Source organism: Culex quinquefasciatus, chromosome 2 (genome assembly GCF_015732765.1).
Source record: "Culex quinquefasciatus strain JHB chromosome 2, VPISU_Cqui_1.0_pri_paternal, whole genome shotgun sequence".
NCBI lineage: Eukaryota > Metazoa > Arthropoda > Insecta > Diptera > Culicidae > Culex > Culex quinquefasciatus.
Window position 1 is genome coordinate 42444538 of NC_051862.1, and position 17674 is coordinate 42462211.

The 17674-nt window shown below is 34.6% G+C and overlaps 1 protein-coding gene across 14 annotated transcripts in view; it reads right to left on the reverse strand.

The window, feature by feature from the left end:
- The window catches only part of LOC6042198 (SH3 and multiple ankyrin repeat domains protein 1), a 254779-nt gene that overhangs the window by 34718 nt on the left and 202387 nt on the right, over positions 1 to 17674 (reverse strand). For all 14 annotated transcript variants that reach the window (XM_038255171.1, XM_038255169.1, XM_038255170.1 and 11 more), the window contains 4 exons: positions 15433 to 15764; positions 10671 to 10839; positions 9747 to 9941; positions 3796 to 3862 (listed from right to left, as the gene is read on the reverse strand). In XM_038255171.1, coding sequence (XP_038111099.1) covers positions 3796 to 3862; positions 9747 to 9941; positions 10671 to 10839; positions 15433 to 15764 — 763 coding nt within the window. The remainder of the gene's footprint in view (positions 1 to 3795; positions 3863 to 9746; positions 9942 to 10670; positions 10840 to 15432; positions 15765 to 17674) is intronic.

Here is a 17674-nt window from a genome sequence, read left to right on the forward strand (position 1 = left end):
GCGTATGGACGTAGAAAAAAAACCTCTGAAAGGAGCACACAAAAAATAATCCATAAATGGGTCCCGAAGTCTTGAATGGGACACATTCACGGTTGATATTGAGGACGGAATTGTCTGGGACGAGACAAAAGGGTTCGCCGAAGCAGGCAACGCTGCCTGCTGTCAAATTTGATTGAATTTTGAAGTTGTAGAAGAGTTCTTTTAAAGCTTTGAATCAATTTGACGTTTGCAGAAAGTTGCAAATTTAATATAACTGACGTGACCAAGATGAAATATTTGTTAAACTGCTAATTTGCTGACTAGATGGCAGCACTGTAAGCTGTCATAGGTGAATGCGTTTTTGAAAGGGTCTATCAGGATTTTCAAAACTCTAGAATAATTACCTTCCAGTCTGCTTTTTTGTTGGTATCACAAAGTTAATTAAACATTTAAAAACCTACTAAACTAATTTTGCTAGAACGACACAGATATAGAGAGAGAGAGAGCGGCTAGACAAGCAGCTAATGCTCAAAGGATTAACAAAGTCAACAAACATCGATCCATCGAATGAGAGTGTTTTTCTTATAGTGCTGAGTTGTTCGAAAGTGCAAAATGTGTTTTGTATGGGCGTATGTGTTTAAAAAATGTGACTAATTAGCTAACTTTTACGAGAGTGTCTTGAAATTTGCAAATCCGACACAAAACCGCGATTCTATTTCGAGAGTGTTGCAGATGAAAGCAAATGTAAACAAAAAACAAAAATTCTAGTTTTGGAAAGTAAATGAGAGATATTTCAAACCTTTTTGTTATTACTCTTAAAGTATTTTTAAGGCTTTTATCAAAAAATTTAATGTTCTATGAATAACACATAGCTAAAACATTTATAACACGCAAGAAAGAATGTGAAGCAGTCATGGATGTGCGATGAATTTAAAAATGTCGAAATCAAAATAAACGAATGACAGATGTTTTTTTTGACAATATTGAGGTGAATATTCAAACGGTAGTGAGTCTGAAATATTATTCTATGAGTATAAAGAAGTAAATAAACAAACATTAAGGTGAAACGTGATGTCACCAAATTGACAACTTATTTCAACTTGATGATTCTAGAGGTATTTTGTAAAGTTCAAAGCAGGCCTGCAAAATGTTTCCAACCCAGCGTACACATGAAGCAAACCAAAATGTCAGTTCACTGCTAGCATCTGACTGTAAGCCTACTGTGTCCGTTCAACCACTGCCGCCTGACTCGTGCCGGTCGGCTGCTGGAGAATGAGAGACGTGAAAAAAATAGCTACACTCACTCAATTCGTGTCGTATGACTGACTCGTAAAATCCTCTCTAAACACTATTTTGACTATTTTTAAACAATTGAATGGTTCTAGACTGTGCAACACACTTAAAACAACCATAACTTATATTCAAAATTACATTTCCACGTATAAATACCAACTTTTTGTGTAAAAACTTGTTTCTTTATGTGTGTGCGTGCAACGTCGAATGAGCGTTGATCGACTACTGCCTCGCATTGCAGCTGCTCAGTGAGCTAGGGCACTCACGACTGAGTCGGGTTTGTTTATGTCACGGTTTTGCGGTTCAATGAATGGATCTGAAAAAATCGTGTATGCGTCGCTGATTTTCGCGTCAGGACCCCTGACATTTTCAGCTCTGGTTCAAAGAACGTCAAGAATCATAACATTTAGGGTACGTTATCCATTAGTGGACCCCTTTCCTATAGTGGACCCTCTGAAGGGTTTTTGATGAAAAATTCAATAAAATCACAATTCCAAGCGTGTTGTTGTCTACAAATCTTTTAATTGGCATGTTCAGCATCATTTAAAACAATGTTGACTGACATTGAATTGTCCTTTTCACCAAAATAAGTGTTTTTAGTTCGACATCTGAAATCAGCCATGGCCACTAGCATTTTCACAACAAAACTGCATTTATATTTTATGATTGAATTAATCATCCAATCATTTTTGACTTATTATTTAACTTCAGCAAGTCGAAATAATGTAAGTTTAAGTAACTTTACTAAAATAAAACGAAGAACTGCTCATTTTCGAGCAAAAATTAGGGGTCCAATATAGGACAACGAAAATCCAAACTTTGCCAAAAGTGGACCCCTGTTAATTTAACTTACAAAAAAGAAAACTGTGTATTTAAGCAAAAGTTTCTCTTAAACATACAAAGAATGCTTGTTGTAATCAACTTAAACGCATATTTTTCAATTATGAGTATAAATATAGCTGTTTTCATGTTAAAAGTACCAAAAATGCTGAAGCCGTAAAAATTTATAATTAATCAAAACTATAGTTGATTGTACTTAACTGAAGCATCATAAATGCAGTTCGAAATGATATTTTATAATAATAAATCAATAACAACACTTTTTTTAAATAAACATGCGTGATTTTATCAGCAACTGTAAACAAATCTATTATTTAGTTTCGGTCAACCATTTATGTAATTAATATGGAAAAATTTTGCATCAAGATTACTTTTTTTAATTATTTTTATGTTTATAGTGGATTTTGAAACGTTTTCTCTGATCTTTTTCGGAAATAAATGTTTTTAAATGTCTGTTAGGTTTTTTGTTGTTTAAAGCCAAATTTGTTAACAAAACATATTTTTTATAATGAAAAGTGAGCAAAATCCATCCTTTATTCATCATATCTATCATTAGACCTACACCATGCATCAAAACATCAAATATCGGTTAAATTTGGTATAAAAATAACAGTTTGCCTATAGTGGACCCGGGTCCACAATCGGATTATGGACCCGGGTCCACTATAGGAAAAGGGGGTCCATAACAAGGCAAAAACTTTTTTCAAATGGCTATTTTTCTGCTCAAAAACAAATAAATGATGAAACAAATAATCAAAATTGTTCAAAAGACTTCAGATTTCATTGTTTTGTACAAAGGGGTATGAAAAAGTGCTTAAAATATTGAAAATTTGTGAAAAATGTGCTTCGGCTCTACTAGGGGGTCCACTAATGGTTAAAATACCCTAATCTTGTTTTTTTTCATACTTTTTTTGTTTGTGCTGATGATGTGATTGAAATGTGTTTAAGAGTGACATTTGCATGACAGATTGAACAAAACAACATATTTTTAGAGAGAGAGAGAGAGAAACGAGCAATAATTAACGGCACATCTAGTTTCTGGCGCAATAAAAAAAACAAAAAAAATTAAAACGCTAAAATTGATTGCAAATGCATGAAAAGTTTAAAAACAAACATACCCGATTTTTGACGTTTGCCGTAAACGTCAGAAAAAGTTTACGGCAAATTTGAGAAATCGAGTTGCGTTTCTGTGACGATGTTTATGGAGAAATTGCTAAAACATAACCAAGATGATGATAATACAAACATATTCTTTTTTTTTGTTGCCTAAAGATTATGATGATGCGAGCAGGAAGATGATGAGATTGAAATTAAACAGCGAGAAAAACGAGAGCGAAAAATTATTTGCTATTCGAAACAAAAAAGAGTTTGAAAATTTGGAATGAAACACACAAAGAAAAAAAACATGAGTGAGAGAGAATTAAATTTAAACAAGAAGACAAAAAAGTATTATTCATTCCAAAACAGACTACTGCGATTACACACATGTGAATGTGTTGGTGTGTTTACTTTTGTGGTGTGAGAAAACATCACAATTATAAATACCAAAAAGAAAATCGAAGGAAGGAAAAACAATTTTCTCAGCAGCTCATTTTTCGCGCCTACTTTGACAGTTTCCTGGTTGACAGCTATGACTGAACCCGCGGAAGGGGTTAAGGCCCACGGTCAGAGCCTACTACTTACCGATATCTTCGCTCTTGTAGTTCTGGATCATCTCGGCTAGTTCCAAATTGCCGGCAATTACGGCGACCTGTTGTGCGCGTACAAAATTGGCCATCCAAGAAGAAGAGAAAGAAAAGAAGAACCCGACAACGCGGTCAATTAGTGGTGTGTACTTTGTCAATGACGGGTGAAAATGAGAAGAGGAGGTGGGACAGGTGGGACAAAAATGAGGCGAAGGTGGATGCGAAGACAGGTCACAATGTGAAAATGAGCCAAGACAAATTATCAGCGACTAAAAACTGTACACACACGCACACACTCGTTTGGACGTAAAAGAGCGCTCTGGCGAACGCGAACAAGCTCATAACTGTCAATGGAGTGATGAGAGCAGTGTCGCGCCGCTCGCGCGTTAATGACTTCCCAAGTAACCAATCAGCAATAAAAGTAGTAATTGTTCAGCACTAACAGCGCTTTACCTGCAATTAATAACAGCTGAATTGTTTTGGAAATTGCTGGAAAAGCGCTTTTACAGCTGATTTGCAGCTGAGTTTGGACTTTATATTTCTGGTTTAGAGCTAGGCCCCTACTGTTCTTGATCCGGCCCTGCAAAACGTCAAAAAAATATGAGATGCAAAAATGTTGTCATCTCTTTCTCTCTCGTCCTCCTACCCCAGTTCTATTTTCGGTTTGTTTACTTCTTTACCGACACAGCTTGATGGGAGGAAATTGGCTGAGAGGGGGGAACAATTTATTTGATGAAAAGCTTGGTGTTGGAGACTTGATGCCAGGCATGGGTTGTTGATGTTTTTCGTTGATCGAATCATGCACGCTTGCCGTCATGCCTAAATAGGCGGTGGGATTCGGGCGCAGTTTTAGTTGTATATGTAAGTTGCATTTCGTACTGGAATGTGCTAACTTTTTCTCGAGACTAATTAATCATAAAAAGGAAGCCAAACGACGGACTTGGACAGATTCATCAACGGTGTGTTTGCAACCCCGGAACAGCATGACCAACTCTCAACGGAGAAACATTTGAAAGCAATTAAAAAAAAAATTGTGGTTCTTACGGTGGAATCCCAAGCAATTGCCGTTTGCATTTGATACCAAACTGGCCCCCAAAAATGCCAACATCCATCCTCTTAGTCTAAGAAATCTGTCCAGCAGAAGTGATGGTTCCCTTTCTATTGTGCTACACCTTGGTAACACCGCAATTCTCGCCGCAATTTCACCTCATTGAACATAAAATAATCGTGCAAAATATCGGAATTGGATAATCTCAGCTGCGACCGACAGCCGTTCCGTTTTTCCTCAGCTGGTTGATTTTCGTGAGGGATGAGCGAGCCAGAGATATATTGTTTTGGTTTTCATCATTCTTTCTCTTTCACATCTCAACTGTGTTGCCAGTTTAATGGGAAAATATTAGGCAGTGTTGCTGGTAGCAGCATTAAATGAGCTGCATTTCAGCATTTGCTAGAGCAGTTGTTTTAGAGCTGATTTGCTCTAAGGCTAGCTGTTTTAATGCAGATTAGCTGTGGAATGCTGGTTTACAGCCTATTAATGATTTCTTTTAGTGCAGGATGGTTACTTGGGTTCTTTCCGCGACGCAGTTTAAGTTTGTGTCGAGGTAGAAATTGGTAGGGAAAGTTAAGAAAAATATATAATACAAACAGTAAAAACGGCACACACATTTTAATTTTTACACGGTTTATTATTTTCGGGGAGATTTTTTTAAGAGAAAAATGTTCAAGTATTTGTACAAACTGTATTTACTCATTTCTCACAGCTATGTAAATCATTGATAAACATACATTAAAATTTGCCTTCAAATTCGTTTTATTTACAATGGTTAAATTTGCTTGAATAATGTCTAACAAAGTTATGATAAAAAATGGTGTAACTTAAAACCATCAACATTGAATTTATCATTGTGAATCTACACATATTTCCCATCAAATTTAGATAAAATACAACAAATAAGAAAAATAACAAACTAAAACAAAACTCCTTCAAAAAAACATCAACGCTACATTATGTACACATATTTTTCAGTCAAAAATTATTATTATGAATCTTTTGTTGATTTGGTTTTAAGTAAAATGTTACAGGGAGCGTTGTTTTATTTCGTAACGCGAAAATTTTATTAAAAAAAATGTGTAAATTTGGATGGTTTAATATTACACCTTTTATGTTGTAATTTTACATCAATTCAGACTGAAAAAGTAACATTACACCAGAAAAGTGGTAAAAATGAGTGGGTCTAAAATTGGATTTTTTGCGTTACGTAATAAAAGAAAGCTCCCTTAAAGTGCAATCAAATACTAAAATTTGACTAAAATGGGATCGCTGAATTTAATGTCAAAAGAAAAAGCAATAAAAAATTCGAAAAAAAAATCTTTTTTGGTCATGATTCGATTTTCCGAAGTCCCATATAAACCTTCAGATAATCGAATTTTGGATTGTGACGTCATCGGGGGTAGATCGGGACAGCTGTTTTAGCATTGTTACCGCACATTGGTTTTGGATAGAACAGACACAGATTAACAAAAATAGTGCATCGATTTCCAAATTTCACGCTTTTAAGTGCTCTCAAACTTGCTGTCCCTATTCAAACTGTAGTCCCAATTCACCCCGGATTGTGATAAATAAAATGATCCATTCGATTTTCAAAAATAAGCAAAACAAATTGCAAATCAAATAATTAAAATTCAACATCCATATTTTGAGTTATTTAAATGAAAAGAAGTTAGGCCATTACATATTTTGATTCAGGCCGTTACAGATATTTTTTTATTATTTTAAAGAAATTCGGAGATCATTTTTGTGATTGAAAACTATCAAAAAAGCATTTTTAACTTGAAATTAAAGTATATTTAAAATCATTTAATGATAATGATTGATTGCGCACACAAGGTGGAACACAGGCATTTTTTACATGCTGCGCATTAGTTTATTAAACAAATACATTAAATGACTAATTGAAGAAAAAATCCCGAACTCGAAAGTAAAATATTCAAATCAAAATTGCCTGAGATTATGCAATTTACTATTTTCTATATTAATTGATAGAAAAAAGTAATAAAATTGCATAAATCATTTGATAATATTGATAATATTTTGTACTCAATTGATAGAAATACCCAAAATCTTACTTTTAACATTTCACAATAATTTTGGGAATTTATCAAAAATTTTGTTGATATTTTTTCAATTTAGTTTTCTGTTTTCTCCCTTCCCTTAATCCTTACGAGGTTTAATAGAGTATGATTGCGTTAAATATTTTTTTCACAGTATTTATTCGCTTTGTACACTTTTCAATTCTAAAAAAACGATTAAAATTTTCAATAGAATGAAAATCATTTAAACAGTGCATTGTTCTTGGAATTGTAAGTGAATTTTGTTTGAATAACGTAGATATATAAAAAGTTATTACAAATTTTTTCAAGTAAAAAAAATATATTCATCAAACTCCTAAATATTTTTGGCAGGATTATAATTTTAGTCATGTTTTAAGTATTTTTTAACCATTGCATTAACAAAAACACATTAAATTGACAAAAAAAATTATCAATTCAAAATATATACCACAACAACATTTTTTTTATTTTTTACAAATTATCAGCAAGAATCAAAGAAAAAAAAATGCCTGCTTTTTAATATTTGTAAGACAGGAAAAACTCCTTCAAATATTTTACAAAGAAAAGGATATATTTGTTTGAAGGAAAGATTCGCTTTCGAAATATTTTTGAGGCCAGACTTTTTTTTCGTAAAGCTATTTTAGGAATAATTGACGATGGAAAAAAAAATAAAAAAAATGGAAAACTCACAAAAGGTATAAAAATGAAACATTTGCCATTTTTCGACCTTTTTGTCCATTTTCAACTTTTTGTTCTTTCAACCTTTTGCATTTTACACCAGTTCAGTTGTTTTGCAATCATTAGTTTTCAAAAAATGTAAAATTTGACGTAAACAAAAATTTTAGCGAAAAAAAAACTTTTTGCGATAATAAACATCGAAATTAAAAAAAAAAAAAATCAAAAGGTTATTAAATCAACCCAAACATGCTAAAAATGATTCTAAACGCAGGGTAATGCGTTTTAAATTGATTTTAACTGACTGCACTTAAATTTTCATTGAAATATTGAAGATCTCTGAAAAAAAAAAATGCCCCCTGATTTTTCAGGCCAACTTTGAAGGAGAGGGGGGACCAAAAACTTTAAATAAAATTGGTTACAAACAATTATTTGACTTTTACAATTGCAGGGTGATTTTTTTTTCTGCCAAAAAAAATTTAATGTTAAAATGAGTGAAAAGGTATTAAAAACCAATACAAATTATATTCTGTTTTTTTGATTGGTTTGGTTTTAAGAAATATCAACTTGTTTCAAACGAAAATAAATAAAAACACATCAATTAATAATTCATTTTATATTTTTTAAACTTTCTCTGGCCAAATATTGTCAATTTAAAATGATTTTCAGGTCTACCTTTTCAAATAATTGGTTAGATAACTGAACTTTCTAATAACGTTTGCACACCTGGCAATACTGCCATGTGTTACTTTGATAATTTTAGGTTAAAAAACAATATTATTGTGAGAAAGGCTGCATGTTTTTTTAAGTCGATAAATATTAATTATGTATTATAAATTTCTTTTACGTATGATTTTTTTAAGTTTATTGATTTTAATCTCAAAATTTATTAAACACATTTTGACCTGTTGTACACGAAAATGGAAATGGGCCATCCACAAACCACGTAGACATTATTTTGGGGTCTAATTCAAATTATGTGTCCCTCCCCAACTCGTAATTCCAATTGGCATTCTTAAGCTAAACGACATGCGACACCTAGTGTTGAGTAGCAGAACAGAGCGAAGAATGTCGGCTGAAATTTTTGGCCTTTGAGGTTATGTATGCGAATTCTGTTTTGTTAAATTCCAGCGTTCAAAACAACTTTTGAGCAAAAATTCGAGCTGATTCTTTGTTAACTTTTGATGCTCTGTCATTTTAAACAATATTATTTTTTCAAAATTATTTTTTTTTTCAAATTTTTTGTTATTGCGTTAATTTATAGAGGGTAAAAAGTTTACACTCGTACTACTTGAATTTTTTCTCAAAAGTTGTTATAAAAGCTGTAAATTCAATTTTAAGTTTGCATTCCTATGTAACCGAACACCGAAAATTTGAATCGTCATTCTTCGATGCTTTGCGCCATCTGTCGGAATTTTTGAGCTTTTAATCGCGAATTTCATGGTTGTGAATTGTCCTAAATTAATGATTTCAGGGATATTTCTGGAAGATTTAGGAATTTTTGTTTAGTTTGGTCAACAATTCTCCCCTAAGTTAGTCTCGACTCCACTTTAGTTGTTAAATGTTGTTAATTGAACTAAGTCATAGTCATTGTAAGATCCCCTTCTGAAGTCCATATTTTCAGTATAGATTAAACTAACTAAAGAAATTGAATATTATGGTCTCTTAAGTAAGTTTGTTAAAGTCTACGAAATTTTCTGGTGTATTTAATTTTAATTCGAAACTTTAGACGGTTTCTCATGCGTTTATTCTTTTTAGTTATAATGTTAAATTCTAGTTTCTATAGACCCTACTCAAGTCGTCCGGAAATAGTCGGTCAAGTGAGACAAAATTGCTTGTTTTTGTTCATATTGCTCATATTAAACTAAACAGAAAATATGTGGGTAATTTTACCCCAAGAAGATGGCAAAAAGTTTGCAAAAAAGTGTGACACATTCGTTGCAAGTGAATGGGAGCGCAAAATTTGCTGAGGCAACCTAACAATTGCATTGTTTTCACGACAAATGAACTGGAAAATGTGTGAAACTTTGGATAAGGGGGAAGAAAAAGTGAGAAATAAAACATTTTTCATTCGTAAATAAAGAGGTTGGTGGTTGGTGATTTAAAACTAATAACATGAAAATAAATAAATAAATAAATAAGAATGAAGGAAAGGAATACTACCTGGTACGGTGTCTGATTGGCATAGTTTAGTGCGCCCCGGTTGGCACCGCGAAAGAGAAGCATTCTAGCGCAAGCCTCCTGATTGTTAACAGCGCAAACATGCAGCGGCGTATTGCCGGAAGCGTTCTGCCCATCCATATCCGCACCGTAGAACAGCAAGTGCTCTAGGTGATGCACTAACCCGTTCCGACAAGCCTACAAAAATGTTGTTGGTTGTTGTTGTTGTTCCGAAGGTGGGGTGGGGTATTGGAGTGTTTGTGTGTGAAATTGTTTGTGTTTTGCATTGTTTTTTTTTTCGGGCGAATGGTTACAATTTAGGTCAGGTTTTGTTCAGGTTTAGTTTTGTGTGTAATGAGTATATAGTGAAGGAATATAGGTTAAAAAATATTTGGAATTTGGAAGGTTTTTTTTTGTTTGAGGATAGTACAAAAGAGAAAAAGAGAAAAAGAGAAGAGAAAAAAGAGAATCATTAGATCATTTATTACATTTGAGAAGAAAAAACATCGTTCAGATTTTGGTTTCACCGGAAATCTCGCGAGCTGCCAACAGTTAACTGAAAATCTCTTTTTTCCTAAAGGAGAAGAAAGAAAGACTAGAGCAAACTACAATAGTTACTACTCGATTAATACTTCTCCCAAAATAAGAAACCAAGGGACCATCCATAAACCACGTGGACACTTTAGGCGGGGGTATGGCGATTGTCCACGATCCATACAAAAAAGATTTTTTTTTGTATGGACAATTGTCCACGAAGGGGGGGGGGGTAAAAGATTCCCAAAAAAGTGTCCACGTGGTTTATGGATGGTCCCCAACTAAAAATTGACAAACACCCTTCAAACTTCTACAAAAAAAAAAACATTCTAAAAAACTGCTCGCAGCAATCCTTGACACCACTAACCACTACTAAGTTGTCAAACCCCTTACCTGGTGCACCTCCTGCCAGCCCTGGCTGTCTTGGATGCCGAGCGTGGCGTGGTCGTGCAGCAGCGCCTCGCAGATCTTGGGCTCGGTTTTGCGCGTCACCGACAGGTAGACCGGCGTCAGGCCCTTCGTGTCCCGGTAGTTGGGAGAGGCGCCCAGCTCCAGGAGGGTGCTGTGAAGGAAAACAAAAGCAAATTTTAGTACATTACAATTAGATTATAACTTTGTATTAGATTTATATGTTTATTATCAAAATCAAAAAGAGGAAAATTACGTTGGTTTAGCTTCTTAAAGAATTTGTCATACTTTCATCGTATTTTGGAATAAAACTCAATAATATTAGAATTTTAAGAAATCAGCATATCGACGCTGTAGTGCTAACTTGTCACACGTCTCTTTTTGACGTTCCAAGATAAACGCATTTCAATGTTTGACCTAGCGCACACAATGTAAACCATAACAAACACGTTTTGTTTGGTTGACCATTCTGTCCATTGTCCTGAAATTTGGTTGCTGGAGTCCCAAATTATAATTACAAATGTTTACAGTTGTCGAGCTCGTGCTTGGGTCAAACGCGTTCTGACCTGAAATCCCTTTGGCCAATTGTCGCACTTACATCAACGTTCAGGGTGTGTCAAGATAGCACACTTTGATATGAAAAGTGACAACAATCCACGGAGTTTTTTTTTAGTTTTTATTGAATATCTCAGGATTGAAATCGAATTTCGGGGATCTGTGAAGGTCAAAAAGTAAGGCATTGAGAGCTGCACAAAATGGTATTCTTAACTAAATTTGGCCCAAAATGACGTGCAACTGGTTAGCACGACAGCGACGATACAGTTTTTTTTAATTAATTAACGTGTTATTTTAAAGTTTTTTTTTAAATAACTTGTTCCAACTGAAGAGATTTCTTTTGGTTTGCAAAATATTTTCACAAATTTATTAATATTAATTTTTCAAATTTTAATTAAGTTTTGGCCGAGGTCGAGGGAGATAATTTCAAGCCTGATTTTGGAACTTTCAAGTAAAAATTATCACAAAATGCATTCAACATTATCAACATTTTAATTTAATATGTGTATTTTTTAACCTGCTGAAACTTTTTGGGTGCCTTCTGTTTGCCCAAAGAAGCCATTTTGTATCACAATTTTGACTATATCATTTTCAATACAAATTTGGCAGTTGCCCATATAAAAATGGCATGTGAAAATTCAAAAATCTGTAACTTTTAAAGAAATTTTTGATCTTTATCATCGGCAAAGTAGCTAACTATGATTTCGAAAAACTTTTTGATATGTTTTAGGGGGCATAAAATGCCATCATTTCGGAAAATTTGCAAAATTGCGAAAAATCTTTCCTAAAATAATATATTTTTGTTGTAAAAATATTGATTTTTCAAAAAAATCTAAAAAGAGCTTATTTTTGTAATGTGAAATATTGTAAATAATGTAAATTATTGTCAAATAAATATATTAAGTGCACCGTTTTCAAGTTATAGCCGGTAACTTTTTTTAAGTGCGCAGTTTTTTATTTAGAAAAGTGCCCATGTTTGCCTCTCTCTGAAAAAAAAAAAAAAATTATATATTTTCAAAAAGCATTTTCTCAGCTCCATTTTTGCTTTTCTAAATTTTGCTGATATGGCCTTTTGTTGCTGAGATGTAGCCATGCAAGTTAAAAACAGGATAAATGAGATTTTCTCAGTGTTTCCCAATTACCCCTCGTTTTTAGAACTAAAGGTTCAATTTTTAATGTTAAAAAATGTAAATTTTGTAAAATTTTCTGCTCATTTCAATATTTTTTTAAATTTCAAAACTAGCACAACATTTTAAAAATTACAAAATAAGGGTTTAAGCCCTTTCAAAAAGTTATTCTTGATGATAAAATTTTGGATCGTAAGGAAATTTATAGGCAAACATGGGCACTATTCATTAAAAAATGAAAAACTGCGTTTATTCTTTTAAAAAAATCCGGAAAATTGCTCTAACTTTAAAACGGTGCAGCTTTATCAACATTTCACTGAAGCACAAAAAAAAATGAAGTAAAACAGTTTGTTTTATCTTTTGAAACATTTTTTTTGAATACATTTTTTTAACATTCTAAGGCCATCGTAATTTTTTTTTTGAAAATTGGATCGAAACATCGGGTGGCACTTTTTTCCGAAAACTACCAAATTTTAATGAAAATAGAAGACTAATCAACTGAAAACTATCTGAAATGAATTTTTTCTACATTGATAATCTTATCTGGCATGTTTAGGCTCGTTGAAAAATATTTTGGTCCAAGCTTTTTTGCCCTTTCTGGAATTTTCTGAAAAGACGGAATTTTATGTTCATATTAAAAAATAACCAAAAATTATTTTTTTTAAATTGAAATCACAAAAAAATGGTTTTAAAAATCAGCAACACTTTTTTTCCATACATGAGGCCTTTCTTAGGAAAGCTTCCTAGTCAGAAATTTACCAACACATTCAAAGTATGCGGGTTTGTTTACATCAGATGTGCTATCTCTTTCCAACAAAAGTTTTTTTGTCATGCGATTTTTAGCTGTTTTTTGACTGACCGCTCGATATTTCAGCCAACATATTTCGCAGGGACTCTGACAGCTCGAGTTCGATCAGCAGGACACTGTGACGGGGAGTTCGTCATTTTTGAGTTAACCCTCTACAGCCCAATTTTTTTTTTTCGAAAATGTTTATTTTTCCCGTGTTCAGGAGGTCATTTTGAGCAACTTTTGTTCTACGAAAAACTTGACTTCTTTTGTTTTATGTTTTTCTTAGTATTTCAATTTGCATTTATCTTGTTCAGTTTATGTTTGTTTTTGGTAGTGTTTGGCCTATTCTACCACCTAATATAATTACATTTTGCCTATCTAATTTTTTCACGTTTTTATAGTTACTTTTTTCAATTTTTGCATGTTTTTCACATTTTCACCATCATCATTTAAATTGCAAAAAAAGCGTAGAGGCATAGTCTGGGGCACTACAAAAATTACTGCATACTTCTTTTTACTGAAAATATAGGAAATGTTAGTAAAAACACAGCCAAAGTTGACCCCTAAAAAAATACAATTTTAATACTTTGGCAAAGTCACCTAAAGCAAGTCAAACTTTCAACCCATAAATTTTCAAAAATTTCAAGAGTTCTTCTTTCCAATGCTTTTTAAAGATCGAAAATCGGTTGGATTTTTTTGGCGATTTTTTGGCGATTTTTTAGATCGAAGCCCGTCTAAAGGCGGGGTTAGGTTGTAGAGGGTTAAATTATATTTTTTTCACTGATTCTAGAAAGCCTTTACCTGCAACTTTGCTGAAGATTGGCAAATGATTCGATTGTCCATTTTTTTGGAGACCTAATAAAAAATTAGGATAACTGAGTCTGATTATCTAAATTTTGGATAACTAAGTCTGAACTGTAGTTTTAAAAAGCTCAAATAAAATTTTGAAAATTATTACATTTTTTTAAAGATATTTTTGAAGTAATTGAATGACGAAAGCAAGATTGAAAAGAAAAAAAGTTTCTATAAAATTGATTTTCTCTACAACATTAGAGTGAAATTGTATTTTATAATGATATTGAAATTACGATCATTTCATCATTTAAACGTGAATTCAAATAATTTTAATGAGGATTCAATTTTAATTGCCTACTCCATCTCTCCTTTGACAACTGGAACCCATATGCCTAGCCTACTTTGATTAGAATTGGTAATCTCCCGCCACGAGACTCGGTGATATCTTACATCACCTTGACGTGGTGATTTTACACCCTCTCTTTGAGCAGCTCTACATGTAGGTACGCAAACTACACTGGAATAATTAATCGACAATTTATTGAAAACTAACGACGTCGGCTCGACGACTGTGGGGTTTGCTGTTTTGTTTTCGATTTCAAAACAACAACAACAACGAGCCATCAAGGGGGTTGTTGTTGTTGATACTCTACGACGGTGTTCCACCGGGCAAAACATGTCTTGTTCACGTTTTAAGCCCTCTAGCGGACAAGATTTTGAATACATTATAGCGCGAGATCGATCGGAGCAATCGATGAATGAAACTACCCACGTGGAGGGGCATTCTCTCACATGTAAATCGCGAAGCCTACTAAGACTGCGATGGCAAAATAGACCCTTGAGACCATGTGGACCATCAAAGAGGGGTTTAAATTGTGGAACCCCTAATGGTATTCGGAGCAATTATTTATCTAACATTCAAAATGTTAATAAATTCAGTTAGAAAATTCGTGCTGAAGTCAATTTAGACACTTTGCTGCGCAAGTGTGCGAGTGAATGTAGTTGAATGGTCATTGGTCAACTTAGCTTTTTTTCTGTCAACCGAAGGATTTGTGTGTTTTGAGACATACATAAACCGTTATAAAAACACGCTGATTTCGCGCTTTTTATGGCAGGTTGTTGTCGTAGAACGAGTAACCTCTGTGGCGGCGCGACGAGTACATATGAATTCTTTGCCCAGAGCGCGTGGACTCTGATCAGGTTTTGTAGGCGATGAATCTTGGTGGAATTACTTCTCAATTGGAGGAAGTGTTTCATTCATAGAATGAAGGACCTTGGAGTTTAAGTCATCATTGCGACATTCATAAATAGAGCTTTTTTTAAATTCAGGTGTCACAACAAGCCATTTTACATCAGTTAATCATACAAAAGTGAGACTGCTTCCAATCTTCAAAGTAGATCGCTTCCTTCCCTGAAACCAGGAAATTTCCCCCCTCCACAAATATGCAATGCACTCATGAATTCTTCCATCGCCACCTACCTGACCGCCTCCAGACTGTCCCGCTCGACGGCCCGATGCAGCGCGGTCGCCCCGTCCCGTGTCCGGTAGTCGAGCAGCGCCCCGCCGTTGACCAGCGCGATCAGCAGCTTGTTCGGCTTCTTCGTCCCGGTGGCGATTGTGAGCGGCGTCTCGCCCGTCTCCTGGCAGTGGAAGTTCGGGTCGAGGCCCTTGGCGCACATCTTGGCCACCTTCTCCACCTGGCCCCCGTTGATGCACTCCAGGAAGCGCCGCAGGTTGGCCCGGGTGTGCAGCGCCTTCAGCTGGCGCTCGTCCAGGTTCAGCATCTTGTACACGCGCCGTTTGTACTTGAGCTGCAAAAGAATAGAGAGAGAGGAAAAAGTTCATTAGATATGTCGGCGATTGAATTAATTGGGGCCGCGCGTGCCTTCGAAGAGTCGCAGAGTCCGCCACCAATTGCCATATATACAAAGTTGGACCTGGTCATGATCAATGGAGTTGAACTGGACTGGCTGGCTGGCCGGCCGGCCGGCGGTATAGATCAATAAGCTCGTGCGAGCCATTGTGTTTCCTAGCTTTAGAGCTAATGATATGAAATGAAATGTAATTTTAATTTATTTGTTGATTAAACTTAACTTTATTTGTTAAAATCTTACGCTAAAATAAGTACTCAAAACCCGATGGTTTGACACCAACTGTTGTCAAACGAACTGAGTCACTTTTTAGTTTGACACCCCTTTAACACGGAGTTCACACACACTACCAAACGTTTGTTTTGATAGTGTGCGTGAGCACCGTGTAAAAAGTGACAGTTCGTCACTTTTTAATTTGACTTTGACCAGACTGGTGGCAAGCTTGTCAAAAAGTGAACCTCACTTTTGACAGTCCATATAGGGTGAATGCTCCATAAACTGGTTGCACAAAATAGGGTATACAGGCCATTTATAAGTAAATTTGAAAATAAGTTTATTTAATATTTAGGTTTGTAATTTGAAATTGTTATTTATTGTCTAGTTAATTTTTTTTGTTAAGACCGAGCCATGCGGTAAGGCTTCCGCCTCGCAAATGGGAGTTCAGAACCCGGTGCGGACCAACATAGCTGGTGATCGTTTTCCTTCTGGATCCGATTTCTATGTAAAGGAAAGGTAGTTTATCGTCACAAGCTGTACATTATCTTCTTGGAATATTGACATTTAACCTCATTTAACACTAAAATATGTTAATAAAGTTAACATAAAAAAATGTGAACGATTGATTCCGTCCTCAAAAGGCTGGATAATATTTTATTTTTTCTAGTTATTTATGTTTCGACAAAACATATTCAAAATTATTCATCAAAAACACAATTTGCAATATTTTTTCACAAAAAAAAAACTTTTTTTCAATTGCACATTTGCTGGCTCTTTTACCTTATATTTAGCGTCAGAGGGGTAAAGCGACCAAATAGCGGGGTCCACGGTCCAACCAATGTGAGTATCGCGGCCCCTACATACAATTTGACAATCTTGCCATCAGGCTGACTTTGACCAATCAACGGGGTACAAACTAAAAAAGTGTCAAACGAAAAAGTGACCAACCACCGTGGGTTGAGTGTAAACAATTGTTTTAAAAAGCATGAATGTAAAATTTTAAAAGGAATGCTCCAGTTGTTATACTGTACAGTAAGTAAGTAGTAGTAAATCTGTCTCAGTTCCTGAAGGGAACACCCTTGAAGAGTATCGGGGCCGGCATTTACAAAGCGGTTTCACTGGCAGTTTCATTCTCAACTTAATGTTAACATGTTAAGGTTAATGTTAAAATTCCATAGGTCGCCTCCCTAAGGTGTCGTGTAGTGTGACGATACACTACCTTCCCTTTACTAAGCAATCGATTCCAGAAGGGAATAGATCACCAGTTGTGTTGGTCCGAGCCGGGATTTGAACCCCGATCTACCGCTTACGAGGTGGAAGCGTTACCACTGGGCTACGTGGCTCGGTCCATTTTTTGAGTCTTGGAAAAAATTCCCGCGAATCACGAAAAAAATCCTCGTCTTATTTTGGATTTTCAAACTCGAATATGACCACTAAACTACTCTAAAGAGATTAAGAATTTTTAAATCCAAGAAGGCAGTATTTAATAAAATATTGAAAAAAAAAATGCGTTTAGTAAGCTTACAGGCAATCATTCACCCAAATTTTATTAAAATGAGTTCACTGAACTCGAATTCAATGTTTAAACCAAGAAAAAAAAAGAAAACAAATCTTTTTTTGTTCGTAATTCGAAT